Raw genomic sequence first — 16,811 nt, 5'->3', positions numbered from 1 at the left:
CTCAGGTCACTAAAACTTATCCACAGCTGGCAGACCAAGACATGCTGCCACCTGAGGACTGGCTCTTGCTTAGAAATGGGTTGACAAGCTCTCATTTGATGTCTTTTAGTGCATTATGAAACTCAAACACGTCCACTGCAACCAGCTCCCTGAGAGCCAGAATGCACAGATGACTTCAGAGTGGGCTCCACACACACCTTCAGGTAAGACTTCTTCCAGATGGCCTTTGGTTTTGAGAGATTTTTTGCAGTCCTCACTTTGTTATTATAAAGGCAGGAGATGTTCAAGGCTGAAAGGAATGTTATTGTGGTGCTGGAAAATCTCACCCGGGTTGGAGAGTGAACTGGAGGCCAAGCAGATGCTCTGCTTTACTAAAGGGCTTGGAAACGAAAAGGATCACACTGCCACAGATTAATGAAGCTTCATTTCTTCAAACCTGGAATCATTTTCCCAGATCACCAGCCAGGACTCCCATAGTTCCCTGTACCCCCCTTTGGCAGCTAAAATAATCCTTTCTTCTCCAAAAGAACACTCCCAGACATGTCAGCTTCTTGCTAAAACAGGAAAAACAACCTTGAAAACCATGAGTTAAATTCTGGCCCCACTGAAGTTAGTGACATTTAGCTACCACCTTCAGAGGCTGCAAGCGTGTATTGTGTGTAGAGACATCAGAGCTCAAGTAACTGAGAGCTAAACCCCCAACCCACCTAAGAATCACATTATAAACGTAGTTTTAAATGAAAGGCATTCTGACATGGAAGAGAAGCTGCAGTGTGCACACACTGACACCATCCCTGAAGGAACAATAGGAAAATATGTCTGGTACATGCAAGACCAGCCTGTTGCCTCAAAGGGCTACATGATACATAAGTGGGCAGGAATAGACTGGGAGAGAAGGTGAGGGGTTTCTAAGAGTCAGAGGATCAGGAGCCTGGGAGAGCCTGCTCCAGCAGAACAGTGCTTGGAGCAAGCAAACCGGCTTAAAACCTGAGCTTTGGCCATGTGTGAACAACAGAGGGATGCTATAGATAGATACAGATAGAAACCCAGATAACGCAGGGAGTGCCTTCCTGTCTGTGCTGCTAACAGGAGTACGTTTAATAAACAAACCAATGTCCTGTTTCACATTCAAAATGACTGTGCAATAGGAGGAACATGATTAACTGAAAACACCAGGCACTGTAACCAAATATGTTTCTCTGCAACGCTCAGACTGATTAAAGAGGGAAGAATCCAAGTACGTGAGTCAAGAAAGGATTAATTTCCCCCTCATTCATTGTTTGTTTGGCTTTCAGGGCTGGTTGCTGCAACGTTCAATGTCTTGTTTGCAGAGAACATATTGGGGTTTAGGAAGTCTCCGCATCTTTTGTAGTAAGAAAGATGTTTATTAGTTTTAGGGCTTGTGAGACAATTCCTTAAGGGGCTCATGGGCTGTAACAGACAGAGCAACCCCCAGGGAAATCACCAGGGCTAGTTACTGATGGAGGAAAGCCACCAGTCTGAACCAGGCACAGCAGCTCTGTAACAACACAGTGTGCTTTATGAATGAGCAAACAAACAATCAAATAGCAAACATTCAAACTCCTAAGCACACAGGCTGCTTCTGCATCCCTGCCTCCAAGCTTTAACCTCATAGGAGTACATGGACCATGAAAGGACCGTGCTCTGCGAGGATCTGATGCCTGGCTGTTGGATGCTTGGACCCTGTACCAGTTCATGGTGTTTCACACCGTGCTAACCATCACGGTGCAGTAGTTCTGCCTGGGGCAGGCGCAGGGAATCTGTTCATAACAACCTTTAGTGCAAACCTGAATGAGACTGCCATGGTTTTGATCCGAACCCACAAACGCAGGCAGCCACAGTGAGCTCCCGGTGCCTTCAGACCCCGACTCCTCTTATAAGGAAGATCAGGTCTCTCATTTGAAGTCTGAGAAAGTTTTGCTTCCTTTAGTGAATAATTCCCTGCGATACCGCAGCCAGTAGTTCATAAAGAACAACTTTAGTCAGTGGTTTCCAATGTCGGTAGGGCACAAAGTGCATTAACAATGAAGATGAAATGGCAGTTTTAGGTCATTTATCAACCGGTTATACATTTTACGTTGTAAAGCTGCCCGTCCTTTGCCTTTGCTCGGTGCAAATACAAGCTCTCTTTAAATGCTGCCCTCCTTAATAAGGCTGTTCCTCCAGGTTAGTGCTGAACTAGACACTAACCTGGGACAGACTCTGCTCCTTTGATGCCTGGTCTCAATCTAAAAGGGTATTGAAGGAAACCAGAACATGTTTTAATCCAACAGGAGTTACATACACTAAAGTTCTGCACTCTTCAAATGGTGTTCAGTGGCTTAGAGCAGTCATTTGTAACTCACTAGGGTGACAAGCTCCACACGGGTATGAAGACACATTCATAGGTGAGGAATCATCAGTAATTAGCTTCTGAACCAACCTCCTCCAAATTAGGCACGTGTGAGAAATAAACAATAGCAAAGCTTGTCCCATTCCAGAGATGCTGTTGCTAAGGAAAACCTGTCCCTGTGAAGGTGAAAATAAACACGCTTCCTCTTTCTCCTTGTGCAAAGACATCGAAAAGCATCTCCCTGACGATGAAGCAGCTCTTAACTGTCGATACCAGTCAAGCCTCCTTTTAGAAGGGTCATTCCTTCACCCACTTCAAAACTTTCTGTTCCTTAATTCTGGAAGCAACACCCCAAACACCAGCAGTGAGGGTGTGCTTTAGTTCATAAAGAGCAACTGAGGCTGGGAGGGACACATAGAGATTATCCAGTTCAAGGCCCTACTCAAGAGTGTTTCCCATTCAATCGAGTTGTTCAGGGCCTTGAGTTGAGCTTTAAACATCTCCAAGGCCAGAGATTTCCCCACCTGTCCGGGTCCTGCTCCGGCATTTCGCTGCCCTCATGGTGACAACCTTTTCCTTGTGCATGATTGGGATTTCTCATGCTGTGACTTGTGTCATTCCCTCTCATCCCATCACCATGCACCTCCAAGAAGAGTCTGGCTCTGCTGTCTCCATGCCCTCCCGCTGAGGACTTGTAGACAGCAATAAGATCCCCTCTTACCCTTCTCTTCTAAGGCTAAATGAACCCAGTTTTATCAGCTTCTCATACATCTTGTTCTCCTGTACCCTAATTGTTTTGACAGCCTCCTCTGGCCTTGCTCAAGTATGTCAATGTTTTCCTTTTCCTGGGCAGCAAATTGGACCCAGTGATTCAGATGTGGTCCCAAAAATGCTGAATGGAGAAGAATAATCACTTCTCCTGAGTTGCTGGCTATAATCTTTCCAGCACAGCTCAGTATCTGGTGGCTTTCCTCACCACAAGGTCACACTGTTGACCTCTGTTCAACTTGCCTGCAAGGATCCCCAGGGTCCTTCTCTGCAGAGCTGCTTTCTGTTCATTCAGTGCCCAGCCTTTAATGCTGAATGGGGTTACCCCAGCCCAAATGCAGAGCCTCACAAGTGCCTTTGTTAAAACTTCATGAGGTCCCTGCCAGTCCATTCCTTCAGCCTGTCAAGGCGCTCCAGCATGTGCTCAGTTTCCATGGTCTGGTACCCCTGTAGACTGGTTGAAAGTGCTCTCCATCCCACCAGCCACACAGTTAATGGAGAAGGCCCGCTGATAGTATATTCAGCATCTATTTATTAATTTTCCTTTGAAGAACACAGATTCCTCTCACTCTTCTTGAGGCCAAAGCCCTTGCTGATATGAACTAACATCCTGCCATGGAAATCAGTGAAGGAAATGACCCCTGGAGCACAGTTTGAAGCAAGTTTGATGTCTGACCAGTAGCCCCAGATAACAGACATAACTAACAATGTGAAATGATCTGCTCTCTCAGTCTTGGCTCTTTAATAACCATCTGGTCCTTGTCCTTCCACTCTCAAGCATCTTGCATGCAGACGTCTGCCTGCAGCTAGCAAAACTGGTTATGGGACAGCAAGTAAGCTGTTGAAAACATTACACGAGGTTGCCAACCTCCCTTCGCTAATAGGAAATGCTGTTATGAGTTACATGCCTGAGCCTGTTTTCCGACACGGTGACACAGTTATCCTGGATTTACCTGAGCAGCTGTGGAAGCAGAACTGACCCTGATGTGGGGATTCATATAAATCTGTGCAGACTGACTACCGGTGACAATTGCGTAGATCTTTGAGACAAAAGCAGCAAAACCATGAACAAAATGAGCTTCATTCAGCCAAGGCCATTTCCTCTTTAATGTCTCTTACTCACCAAAGCGAACACTTTGTCCTGGTTATCAGGACCACTCATCCAATAGTTCCTATCACTTAGTCCCAATGTTCAGTGGCCCATTCCTCTTTATCACAGAGGGCATCTCTGATCCGAGAGGCAGAGTCACGGAAGAGGAGCCAGAAGGACTCAGTCCTCGTAGGAAGAAGGAAGCCTTTGAAGTTCCCCGAATGAATGCCATGTCTTTCCTCTGCCATGCAGTCTGTTAACAGTTAACAGTGACAGGTTGAGGAGCACAGCCTGGAAAGTGGCCAGCGCTGACAGCTCCACGCTCAGCGTGCCTGCGCTCCGAAGGGAGCACTCTGTTCCTCCTGCCGCTGCAGCCCCTCTCACTGGGGCCCGTTGTTACAGCCTCACGCCTCCTTGTGTGAAGGCCAACAGCGAGGCTTTGTTCAGGAGGCAGCTGCTGAGGAGATGCACTGTCTCATGGGATGACCCACTGACATTTCTCCCTCTGCTCATTTGTAAGCAGTGAATAATTAGGAGCACGAGGGCAGGTTGCACGGCCCCTTCCTTTGGGAGTAAAGAGCCAGCTCCTCAGATCCCAGCGTGCCCCAAAAGGGTTCCCCTCACTGAGTGGGCTTGCAGCAAGCCAGGAGAGCCGGATCTGCAGCACCTTCTCATCACCTGATGGAGCTCATGACAGAAGATGGATGGGGCAAGACGGGAGTAGAGGGTGTCCCAGCCCACACCTCTGCTGCACAAAGAGCAAGCTCAGCTCAGCCAGGACCTGAGCCAAAGATCAACTGGATGATATGTTGTTGTTTATTCAATAACCTATTGTTATAGGGTGGATCTACAGCAGTGAGGGAACAGTTGAGCTGTTACTAGGAGCAGACTGAGGGAACAGAGGAAACCATAACCATTCTTTGGCAGTCCTTACTGCAGTCCAGCATTACCATCCAGTGATGTCCACATATAAGGGCAGTGATGAAAGAGCATCTTCGTCACCTTCCCCACCCCCCATCCAAACAAGGCCTACACCCAGCATCTAGCTCTGGGTTGAAGCACAGAACTGACCTGCCTGTCTTGTATCACTGATGATACCACAATTAAACCTGACTTAAAACCAAATAATTGGCAGGATACACGAATTGCTTTGAGCAGCCCAGCTTGGTTTGGCATGTTTTCATACCACGCATTAGGTGACACTACAAGTCTGATTTGGGGTGTTCTTGTCTCTATGTGTCCCTGCTAAAGATGTATCCAGTGCTCACAGTTTCCAACCCCCCTTGCCTAAAAGATAGGGAAGCACCATGTTTCTCCACTTCTGGATCCAGTATTACTCATGGGAAGTCCACGAAACAAAGTCTCACCCCCTGAGTGGAACAGAGAGGAACCATCTCTGGAGTATCCCCTGCACCTTTCCTGACCCACATGTTTTAAGCACCATGTTCCACTGCGGTTTATGTGTGCACTGTCAGAGCCAGCAGCCGTGTGCAGCCTCACTGCCTCTTTATCTTTAGTCTGCTGTGCTCTAGCTGCTTCCTGGCTCCGTGGTGCTGTTTCATCTGCAAGCTGAATAAGAGCCACACTTGCATTTCCAAGTCCCAGCTTGTGGCTTCCCCTGGAGCGCCAGACTCTGGAGGTATTTGCTTTTATGATTCACCTCGTGTTTTCTCGCTGTTGGGTGGCTGCTCTCCTCAAACAGAAGCCATGCTCACAGCCCTGGAAGATGCCATGTGCTGCAGGCAGGGATTCGGGACTGTGATGCCAGTGTGAATGGGAGGTGAGTGCTAAAGTGGCAGACTCCAAGCTGAGATGACAGAGCAGGACTGGGCTGCACAAGGCTGTGAGGAGCTTCTCAAAGACAACAGTAAGAGAGGGCACACCTCTGTTCAACAAAACCCAGCTCCAAGCACTTGCAGCTGGGCCACAGGATACTCCCCTTGGGCTACCCTGTATTCTGTGCTCATTTCAGCATCACCGTGTGATAAGCATGCAAGCTGTGGCTCCTCTGGGAGGTACCATCTCACAACCACCAACAGAGCCCAACTCCATGCAGCCATGTGGGGGAAAGCAAAGAGAAAACACGCTATCCAGTTAAAACAGCGTGTTCAAGAGCTTGTCCAGTGCATGGGGAAAGTTGCATCTTCGCAGCACGAATCATTTTGCTTATAATGTCAAAGAGGCTCAAGGTGAAGGACTGGTTTTCCTTAGCAAGCTCTCACTGCTGCTCTGAGGTCCTGTGCTACATCATTCCCAATTGAGTTGATCTTGCTTTTTGGTCTTCAAGTTCATAAGTCACATCTGTGTTGGGAGAAGCAGATGCTGTAGCCCCTACTTTACACGAGAACCCCCACAACTGGAACAGAGCTAGAAAAGGGTGGCAGAAGTGAGGTTACTTATTAGCTATTTGGTTTATAGGAGGACTTTGGTCCAGGTTCTTACAGTTTGCTCACTGCCTAAGGGATGACATGGTGTACCACGGCATCCGAACCCTCACCCTGTAATTACTCGCTGTGGTTTCACCTCCTGTGTGCCCTGCACATGCTGAGCATTCCTCACCACTGCCCTGGAGGGCAGATAAACCTGACTGCACCCGTCCTTCAACATCGGGAGAGGGGAAGGCCAGGGTGAGCTAGGCTGGCTCGGGACTGCACCGAATAAGGAGTCAAAACAGGGGTAAACTGGCACTGGTGGTGCTCTGAGGCCAAGAGCCATCTCCTCCGGGGTCCCCCTGCTAAAAGGAACCTGTAGCAGATGTTTACAAGGGAGAACATGAGAGGTGGGGCAGAACAGCACGGCTCTTCTCCGGTATATCCCTCGCATTCCATCTCTGCCCACACAGCATGCAGCAGGCATCAGTGCCTGCTTTTGACATCTTCCCCTGGGCTAAAAGGGGAGAGTGGATGAATTCCAGACAGGGCTCATGGGTCCATATGACACTTAATGTAGATCAAGGGTCAAGGAATCATTGAAGTGTTCCCTTCTGTTCCTGTTGGTTTTGCTCTGTCATGAGCTTTCGCTCCAGCAGTTGTCAGAGCTACATGCACAGATTTACGTCCATACACTTGTACCACAGTGAGACAGATTAATCATTCCTTAGCAGCACTCTCTCTCCACTCCAAATGAAACATTATAAAAGACTGAAAGACAGACAAGTCAAGATAATTTGAAGACAAAAGGGGTCTTTTCCCCATGGGGAATGTACTTGCAAAGTTTGATCTGAAGCTCTAAAGAACTTCCTTCTGTGCTTAGCAATTCTAACGAACTATCAGTGGCAAATGCCCCCGCAGCAGTCCTCATCTGACAAACAGGAACAGGCCAGGAGTCTGTAGGTTGGAACCGTTAGCAAAGACATGAAAAGAAAGAGTTTTCCTGACTCTTGGAGAGCCGGGTTTTATGCAGAGGGAATACAGAGGGAGCAAGGGGAACTCAGCCTGACAACGGGGTTTCTCTTGCCCCTTGCAGTCCCAGCTCCATGCTGGAAACTATAACAGCATTCCTGCCCCTCCCAACACTAGTGTGTGGGAAACACTCTGGTTTTCCATGACTCCAGATCTCTCTGCCTGCCAGCCATGGTACCCTGCCATGGGAGCTCTGTCTGCAGCATCCGGTACCTTCAGCACCTGTGTATATGCAAGGGACTGGGCAGCACTTTGAATTTCTCCTGGGACAACAACTTCCACCACTTCAGAAAGAGCCCAGAAGAGGATGCACCAATCCAGGTACACAGCTAGTGCTATATTCTGTTTCCTAGCCCAGGAGAGCATCTGTCTAAGGAGGAACATATCAGTAGCAGTGCAGTTGCTGCTATGGTTCGGGTAGTGCAACTTCACGTGCAAGCAAATCTCAGCTCTATGTGAGCCACCTCCTGCTGCAGCAGGCATGAATGAGGGCAGGATCCATGGGGAGAACAGTCATTTTGCACTCCTGCAAATGCTAACGGGTCCATACCAGTGGCTACTTCCAGCAGTACTATGGAAGATTTTCGTTCCCAGCGATGTTCATGTATTATGCTGGAGGCCAGGAGCCCTTCTCTGGAGCAAAACAAATAAACCTGCCCACAGCCTGTTGCAAGCCTCCTGTCAGAGGAATGCAGGCAGGCAGTGCCATTCGTTCCTATGTCCCTGCAGAAAAGCAGTTTAAACTTTCCCTGCCCTAGCGAGGTAGACTCCATCGGAGGAAGCAGAAAGAGAACAGATTGCTGTGGATAAGCGGTCCCACACCCAGCCCCGCTAACAGTCACCAAGGAGCAGTTGTGCTGCAAACCAGCTCCAGACAGCGCTTGCCAAGGCTTTCCTGACTCCATCCCTGGAGATGGCCCCGAAGCCTGCCTGAGCGCATCATCGGGGAGCAGTGCTCTCCAGGAACATTCCCTCGTGCTGCTGTGCATGAGCTGTCACTTCTCACCCACAGCATGACCCTAATTCCTGCTCTTATTAATGCTGACATCCTTCTTAGTCATTTCCCCCCTCCCAGTTTGATCATGTTTAGTCCTTTTTAACCTTTCTGTGTAGATCAATCCTCCCCAGCGCTATGAATAAATAAAAGCCTTCTGTTCTCATCAACAAAATGTTCTTTTAACAGTTGCAAGAACAACACAGCAATCACTTGGAAAAAGACCCAAACCAAAACCAGCTGATACTTGATGTGTTTGAAGCATCTCTGCTCCAGCTATTTTCTGCTTTTTGGGAGTAAGCATTTTGTTAAATAGGGGAAAACAGAGAAAATTAACGGGGAGCACAAGCAGCAGTAGGTATCTGAGAGGGACCTGCAAACCCATCCCAAACGTTCACCACACACAGAGTAGCAGCAGGGCTGCAGAAGAAAGCTGAACTTCAGCTAGAAACATCTAAAGCGTGTGAATAAGCTGTTAGAGCTGCAACTTTTCCCTCTGCTTTGATCTGAGGTTACACATCACTCGAGAGTGGGATATTCAACAGCTTCAAAGAGGGTCAGAGAGTCAGAGGTCTCTGGGTACCAGGACAGGTAAAGAGTTTATTCCGCTTGGAGAGAGCAGGAGACTGGGGGAGAGGTCCTCGAGCAAATCCAAGGGCTGGAAACTGCTGCCAGGCTAAGGATATGTATTTTGCCTTCCTCATCTTCACATAAGACAGGCACAGAACCCTTAGGAAGCGCCGGCTTCCATCTTTGTGGCATGTGCATCTTGGAAATGTTTTTGTAAGTGCTGTTAGTTGACATGTGCTTTTGAAGGTGAAATTGTGGTTGCTCTGAGTTCTGGCCATGGAATGCAAGCATAGAGAATAAGATCTCAGCAAACGAGATGTTATAGGAAGAGAGATGAGCATAGCTGGAACATCATGTGCCTTACCGACTGAAAATGTTTGGTATGAGAAAACAAAGCCACATTCTCTATTCTCATTTTCCTTGGCTCTCAGCTTTACAGATCCCTAAAAAGTACTGCATTATAACTACAGGATCTGCAATCTGCCTGCGACTGATTGAAGAATCACAATATCACTCCAGTTTGATGACTCTCCCACGGGTTCCTTCTCAGAGGGCTTTCCTAAATTGATTGCCAATAAGCACATGTATTTGTCTGCCTCTTTTTCCTGTCCTTGGAATGCTGCCATAATAAAATAATAGTAATATAGAAAGGAAATGGAAAAAGCGAGATGGCATTTCAGAATACCCAGAGCTTGCAGAAATGCACAGCCCAGCAGCAGGAACTCTGCCTTCATGGGGCTTCATGCCAAGTAAACCCAGAAATGTCACCTGGGTACTAAAAAACACCATAAAAAAGACCATAGGAAGAATGCTGTATTACAAAGAAATTCCATTTTTCTCTCTCATGGGACTGATATAAACCAAAGCAATTTAATAATATTAGATGTAAGAGGGCATCTGGAATTAGATTTCCACTACAGCAGTGGAAAACTTCTAATACATATCTATGATGTCCAACGGTGTGGGGATTACTATGAAATACCCCAAAATTAAATGTACAAATCCTGATGTACAGAGAACCGAGCTGGTGACATCTTACAGGGGGCAATACTAAGACAGCAATTTGGGTGAATGCTGTTACTCTGTGTAGTGCCCACCTTCGTGCTGGAGCCTGGAATAGCAGGAGATGGTGCAGAGCCCTGGGCAGGGGTTAAAACCAGGGCATAAGCACTTACAGGCTCAGTAATACAAATGGAAATGATTTTTCCTTCTTTTGGCTGAAGCATAGACACAATATAAATCAGTCAAGTCACGCATACTACAGCCCTAGTAACTTCCTAACTCATTTGGGAAATCACGCTAGCCACGCTGTGGAACTGCATTCATAATCTCCTACATAATGTGCCTCTATTAGGAATTTTATCCATGACAATAGCAGAACCAGAACAAATGAGCAGGTCAGGAAAGCTACTCCAAGCTTGTGAGACTACGAGCTACTGTAAGAGATGGGGACCACAAAGCAAGTATTTTGCTAACACAATTGGATAATTGATATCACCCAAAGATACCCAAAGGAAGGGATGCAAGAGATCTGGAATAGAGAAAATGGTGGAGGAAAGCTACAAACTTCCAAGTCTAATCTAAGCAAATTTGGCAATGGAGGTGTTCATGTCCTTAGCACTTGCTGGCATCCAGCTCAGGCTGTAACCTGTATTCCACCAAAGTTTATCCTCATCGCTCACCTCTTTAGGTGTAAAGACTATTTAACAGAGCCTAATATATTGTTAATTGTCTTTCTAACTCACAGTGAATCTAGGCTCAGTTGAATTAGCTCTTTGTGTAACACAGCTGTGTTTCCATTGTTCTGCTTTCAGGTTCCTCTTTACCCTCTCCCCATTGCTGGTGAAGAAAACCAAGCTGAATTTGCAACCCAAACTAGGTTTCAGTGGGAGAAGGAAGTTGTTAACTGGCCTGAGCAACCAGATTTGTACTAAGTGAACTAATGAATCCAGCAACATCAGTCTATGGAAACGTAACCATGAAATATTTATCCTTCTCTAGTCAAAAAGATGTTCAAGGAAAAAGAGAGCAACAAACTGCCTCATTATACAGCATAAAACATGCCTGAAAGGAACCTTCACACCAAAGGCCCTTCTCCACCAACAGAAGAGGCATCCTCTGTATCAGATCCATGCGATAAATCCAATGTTTTATCATTCCTTCTAGGTTCGTTGTTTCGAATACTCTTATTTTACTCTACTTAAAACCTTCATCCCTCCCTCCTCTAAGGGAATGAAGGACTAAGGCACAACATTAAGCATGCACAGTGAGCAACCGCATTCTCCTGGGAGGCCCACAGCGGCTCTGAACAAATTGCTTGTGTGTCCTGGAGCTCAGTAACTCTTTCTACATATTGCCTCTGGTCTACTGACAGCATCTCCTTCCTCATGGACTTTTTGCCACACAGACAAGTTTTTATATATATATATATATATAAAGCAAGTTTATATATATATATATATGAAAGCTATGCTGTCAGCCTCCCCTCTGGGATCACTTAGGACATTGACCATGAATCCAGCAGAAATGGCTCCCAGTCCTACTTCCACAGTGGACAACACCTCTTCATCCCTCAAGGGATAGGTGAAAGAGAAATAAACGTGTACAGAGAGGTTAAAATAGCACCAGCAGTAATGTCAAGGACAAGGCTGAGGCAAACTCAAGGTAAACAGGAATAGCTTTTCACAGACTCAATATCCAGCCCTTTACAAAGCAACAGATGATCCCTTTCTCATTTATGCCTAGCTGTAAATATTTCATTGACTCTTTTCTCACTGCTGAGTAGCTTTAATGGCATTTACTTCAGTAAAGGCCTGGGTTGCTGTAAATCAAGGACTGTTTTAGGCTACTCACCATGGTCATGGGCAAAAACAAACAAGTTAAGTCCTGTCAGCTTCTGAGCCAAGTCATCATAGCGGCCGCAGTGCTCCCCAGCGCCGTGAGCGATGAACACAAGAGCCCTAAATGGAGCATTAAGGTATAAATCATTAACTTGGCAACCAACCCACAAAGGCTTCAGAGCTGCAAGAAAAAACAGCACATTCAATCTAGCAACAGCATCAGCAAACACAAGGCAAGTATATAATGGCTGAGGGGGGTTTGAACAGAGTGGGAAATGATTGACATCCCGATCTACCATCGACCTGCTCCTCACCAGGTGGTAGCAGGACAGACCACATGGAAGTCAGCTCCTCATGGGACAGTCAGGCTCTTTCCCATTTGTCTGCCACCATGGTCTGCTGCACACTGAAGATGCACATGGGCATCAGCATCAATCCTTGAGCTGGATAACTCCATCCTGGGCTTCAGGTGTCTACAGTGCTCCTACAGTGTAAGCGTGGCCATTGATTTCTTTGGGGACAGGTATTTCCCTGTGGTTTCAAATACAAATACTGCCCTTAACTTTATAACCTGCAATGGTATCTGATGCTACAAGGCACTCTAAAAGACAGAATTTCAACTAAAGCAGAGAGAACTTTGGTTGGAGTTTGGAGTTTTATCTTCTCACCCCAATTGTGGTGATTTTACCATTCCAGCTCCTGCCCTAAAGCAGTTTATTCCCTTTGATGATTAAAAGCAACTCTTGCACAGCCACCATATGACTACACACAGGGATCATGCAAACAGGCTCATAGTCACCTCCTTTTGATAAACACACAAATACTTACCTTTGAATCTGCAAAGATTCAGCTTTACCAACGATACTTTACTTTTACTGGAATGGCATCAAGTGTGAATGACTGAAGTTGAAGGAACTCTCCCAGTGTTTTTCCTGGGCACTGTTTGTATAGGATTAGACCAGCAGAAGCAGCACTGAAGTTACAGAAGTTTGTTGAATTCCATAGGTGACTATTTACAATCCAGCTTTAGCAGCAAAAACTTGACTTATTGGCTTTAAAGTACCATCTGTCGCTGCAACATCAGCAACCACAAAACAGTTCGAAGGCTCCAAGTTGGACATTTTCAGTACACTAACAATGAAATACTAAATGAACTGACAACATTAATGGCAGCAGTTTACAGCTAGTGAATTCCTCAACTTTATTGTGACTCAGGTTTTGATAAGACTTCTTAGACGTGTATTCACTGCAATAAACCACTTTCATCTCAGTATATTTAAACTTAAAGAAGGTGTTGGATGATGAAGAAAGTCCTGCTCTAAGTCTTTGATTAGTGCCTGCTTCAAAGTATTTGCTCACACTAGACAAGTTGAAAGAGTATCCCTCAGAACCAGAAGGATTTTGCAGAGCATGCTGCAAACGCAACAGCAGCCCTGCAAAGATGCTCTGGTATCTGTCTAATTAGCGAGGGTGAGGTTAGGTCATGTAGCACATGGAACTTGCTGTGCCTTACAAACGCTCTGTACTATCAGTGACGGTTCCAAAAAGTCAGTGTGGAGGAGTCTGTTCTTCCTGTGCCATTCCCTGGTCAATAGATTTGTCAAGTTATCAATGCACTTTGCCAGACAGGCTGCAGCATCTATTCTTATAGCTCCAAATACGGAAGAAATGGAGATGCTGCTCCTTCCACAGTGGAGAATATGAACTTTCTGCAGCAGAAGCATCATGGCTTTACGTGTCCCACCTCTCCCAGATGCAGGTAACCCTGCAGAGACACCACAGCCAGTACTGGAAGGGTGAGCCTTTATCCTATAGACACCCCTGAAAACCAGAGGCACCATCCATTCTGCCTCCACCTACATGAAGTGACCTTGTACCTCAGCCCTGGTCCTGGGTCACCTAAAGAGACATCACAGGCCCCCAGTGCTAGATGTGCCAGACACCGAGAAGCACAGCAGCCAGGCTGTTAAACTAAGGCAGAAACTACAGCAACGTGAGAGAAAGCTCCTGTGCACCCATCACATTGATATCCAACAGACCCAGCCAGGTGAAGTCTCTCTGTGCATAGATCCTATTACCTGGCTCTTGACAGCTTCCCTGCTCAGTGTCTTACTGAAGCCCTCAGTTACTCTTCAGAGGACCCACGTTTTTGTCTGCGGACTAGGCACAGAGATTAAGGCACAGCCTGGCTGGCTGAATACAGCCCTTCATTTCTCAGAGAAACATTATTCGAACGCAAGCACTGAAATGCATCAAGTGAATGAAACCTGAAAGGAAGCTGGCAAAGAGATCTCTGCCAGGAAATCCTTGCTGTTATTTCATGCCCTCTGACAGCAAAGCCCTACTTTTGCTTTCGTTCCACTGCTGCAGCACCACGACTTTGCGTGACAGCATCCTGCTAGGTGCTCAGAGCCCTCATCTCCCTGGGAAGCCAGTGGGAACAGAAACAACCTCAGCTCTTCAGAGGGGCAAGGTGCTCGCCTAACGTCTCCTCTCCTCTAGCACAGCTGCAGGTGTCACAGAACTCAGCCTTTGGACACCACAGGGGAGAGGCTTCGGTTATTATTTGCCTGCAGAACACTTGAATAAGATCGCTGGGACTGTTTGTGCCTTAAGAGCCCCATGTCAGAGGCTGTCAAGAAGATTTAGATGCTTCTGGAAGTTTTGCCCTATCGATAGTCAGGACCAAGGAGGAAAATCTCCAAGCTGTTATGCTGCAACAGAAGAAGCTCGTTTTGTTGTTCAATACAAACATCTACACAGCTCTTCAGCTCCAGCTTTCAGGTCTGAGCACAGGGGCCATGCATTGAACACAAAAGCTTGGAAAACCAAAATGAGTGTGAGTAGCATCTGAGGAAGAATTTAAGGATTCGGTTCTTTCACCTGATCTCCATTTGCAGTTACAGAGCAAGTTTGGATTTGGCAAACAATACCTGAAGGGAGTATAACAAATACAGGGCTCATCAGATTCTCACTAGCAAGCTGGCAGGAAAGCACAAGGAGCAATGAGGTGACTGACAGCCGTTCTTCGCTGTACGGAAACACTTCTGCAGACACCGCTCTGCTCTCAGTGGCAGCCTGCTCCTTCCTACTGCAATGGCTGGGATAGCAGAGGATCAGAGTCTGCTTTCAATGAAGTCATGTGAAATTAAACCAGACTCTCTTCAGGCTTTAGGATGCTGCAGACCTGCAGTGCCTCTGTGTGCAACCTCAGTGTTTAAATAAGGTTTGGGTATTGGCCATGCAGCAAATTGATCCTGGGGAGAAACTTCTTCACCTCCAGCTCTTGCAGTTGCTCTCATGAAATCCTTGGAAACGGGTCCATCTTCAGTAGGAAACACCACACGGAGCCCTCAAAGCTTCCTGGTGGAGATCGACCTGTGCCTGAACCCAAACTAACTCCGGTCTCTCCAACCACATGCCGGGAAACATGATGCATCTTTGGAAGCTTCAGCTGGCTTTAGCTGGTGGAACTGAACATCTCAATACAGCACTGCTCTGGCACCTGCTCAAGGAAGCACTTCACCATACCACAGCATGGCTTCCCCACATCGGGGGTCAACAACACAAAGCCAAGGTGTGAGCTGAGCATGAGTAAGCATCCACGTGCTTGCTCCTACCTAACTAGGGCAACAGCAATTGAGGCTATTAGAGGAAACCGGTTTATGGACTGCTGTTTACAGAAGCAACAGGCAGTTTTCGCACATCCCGCCCTTCCCATAGCCTTCACCACCTCCTCCTCCTCCCTCCCTGCCACAGGGTTCTGCCTCCAGGCACTGCTCAGCTTGGGAAACCAATGATGCTATTTATTACAAGAAGACAGGGCAATATTTGTCTTCACTGTTCAAGTCAGCTTCTGGCTGTGTCTACTTATCTCTCATTAGAAGGGGATGGTATATGGAGTCATAGAATGAGAATGGTTTGTGTTGGGAAGGACCTTAAAGCTCATCCAGCTGGCCAGAAACACAGCTCAGGACTTGGGTCCTGCTGGGCATAAAGCCCATGTTCCTGCTTTATTTTCAACACAAGTCTTGTTGCAACTGAACTGAATGAGGAAGTTTGTGAGCGGGATGGTACGATTTCAACATCTCGTTGTGTCCTCTCTGGGGATCAAGCACTTCTGTGGGACCCAGTAGATGGTCTTTGATTGCCACAAAATAACCCCAAACGCTGGGACTAGACTGAAGAACTGCAGACAACCTTCCTATGGCTGCATATACAAAAAATGCAGTCTTTTCTACCCCATTCAAAAGCATCTCTTCAGAACCATATTTAAGCACTTGCTTAACCTCAGGGAACTTTCTTCAACTCATGAAAGTGAGTAGGACTTACAAGGTATGAGAAGAAAGTTAGAAAAGGATTTATAAATGCTGTCCTGGGGAAGGACTGATTTAATCACACATGGAAGTGATTTCCTGAATCCAGCCCTTGCAACTGAAGATAATATCGTGTTATTCTATGTAAGACAACTGTGCTTTTCATTTGGTGTTATGTCTGCTGTTACCAGAACCAGATCAGCTCTAACCAAGAACATCTGACTTGAGCACATTTCAATACTTGACACTAAATTCCTAAAGCAACCAGCAGGAAAGCTCTGGGTTAGTGAGGTGCCAGGAAAATGAGTGCCTCACTGGAAGGACCACGTTTTGGTGTGCTGTTTGAGCTGACGCTGGCATCAGCCCGAGTCTTCGACCCACAGTGAACAATTAACCTTTACTTATCAGAAACATTTAACTGGGCGCATCTTTGGACAAGCAACTGGATAGCTGCTCACAGCCCTTTTTACCTTCTTACA

The 16,811-nt window shown here is 46.7% G+C and overlaps 1 protein-coding gene across 4 annotated transcripts in view; it reads right to left on the bottom strand.

Annotated features, from left to right (window-relative positions):
• Positions 1–16,811, bottom strand: part of MGLL (monoglyceride lipase) — an 83,125-nt gene that overhangs the window by 18,412 nt on the left and 47,902 nt on the right. For all 4 annotated transcript variants that reach the window (XM_062636808.1, XM_062636825.1, XM_062636816.1 and 1 more), the window contains one exon: positions 12,030–12,136. In XM_062636808.1, the coding sequence (XP_062492792.1) occupies positions 12,030–12,136 (107 nt within the window). The remainder of the gene's footprint in view (positions 1–12,029; positions 12,137–16,811) is intronic.

This window comes from Pezoporus occidentalis, unplaced genomic scaffold (genome assembly GCF_034315485.1).
Source record: "Pezoporus occidentalis ecotype Australia unplaced genomic scaffold, CSIRO_AGI_Poc_V1 ctg114, whole genome shotgun sequence".
NCBI lineage: Eukaryota > Metazoa > Chordata > Aves > Psittaciformes > Psittacidae > Pezoporus > Pezoporus occidentalis.
The sequence above is the reverse complement of the archived record's forward strand: the minus strand, read 5'-3'. Positions and strand labels throughout refer to the sequence as shown.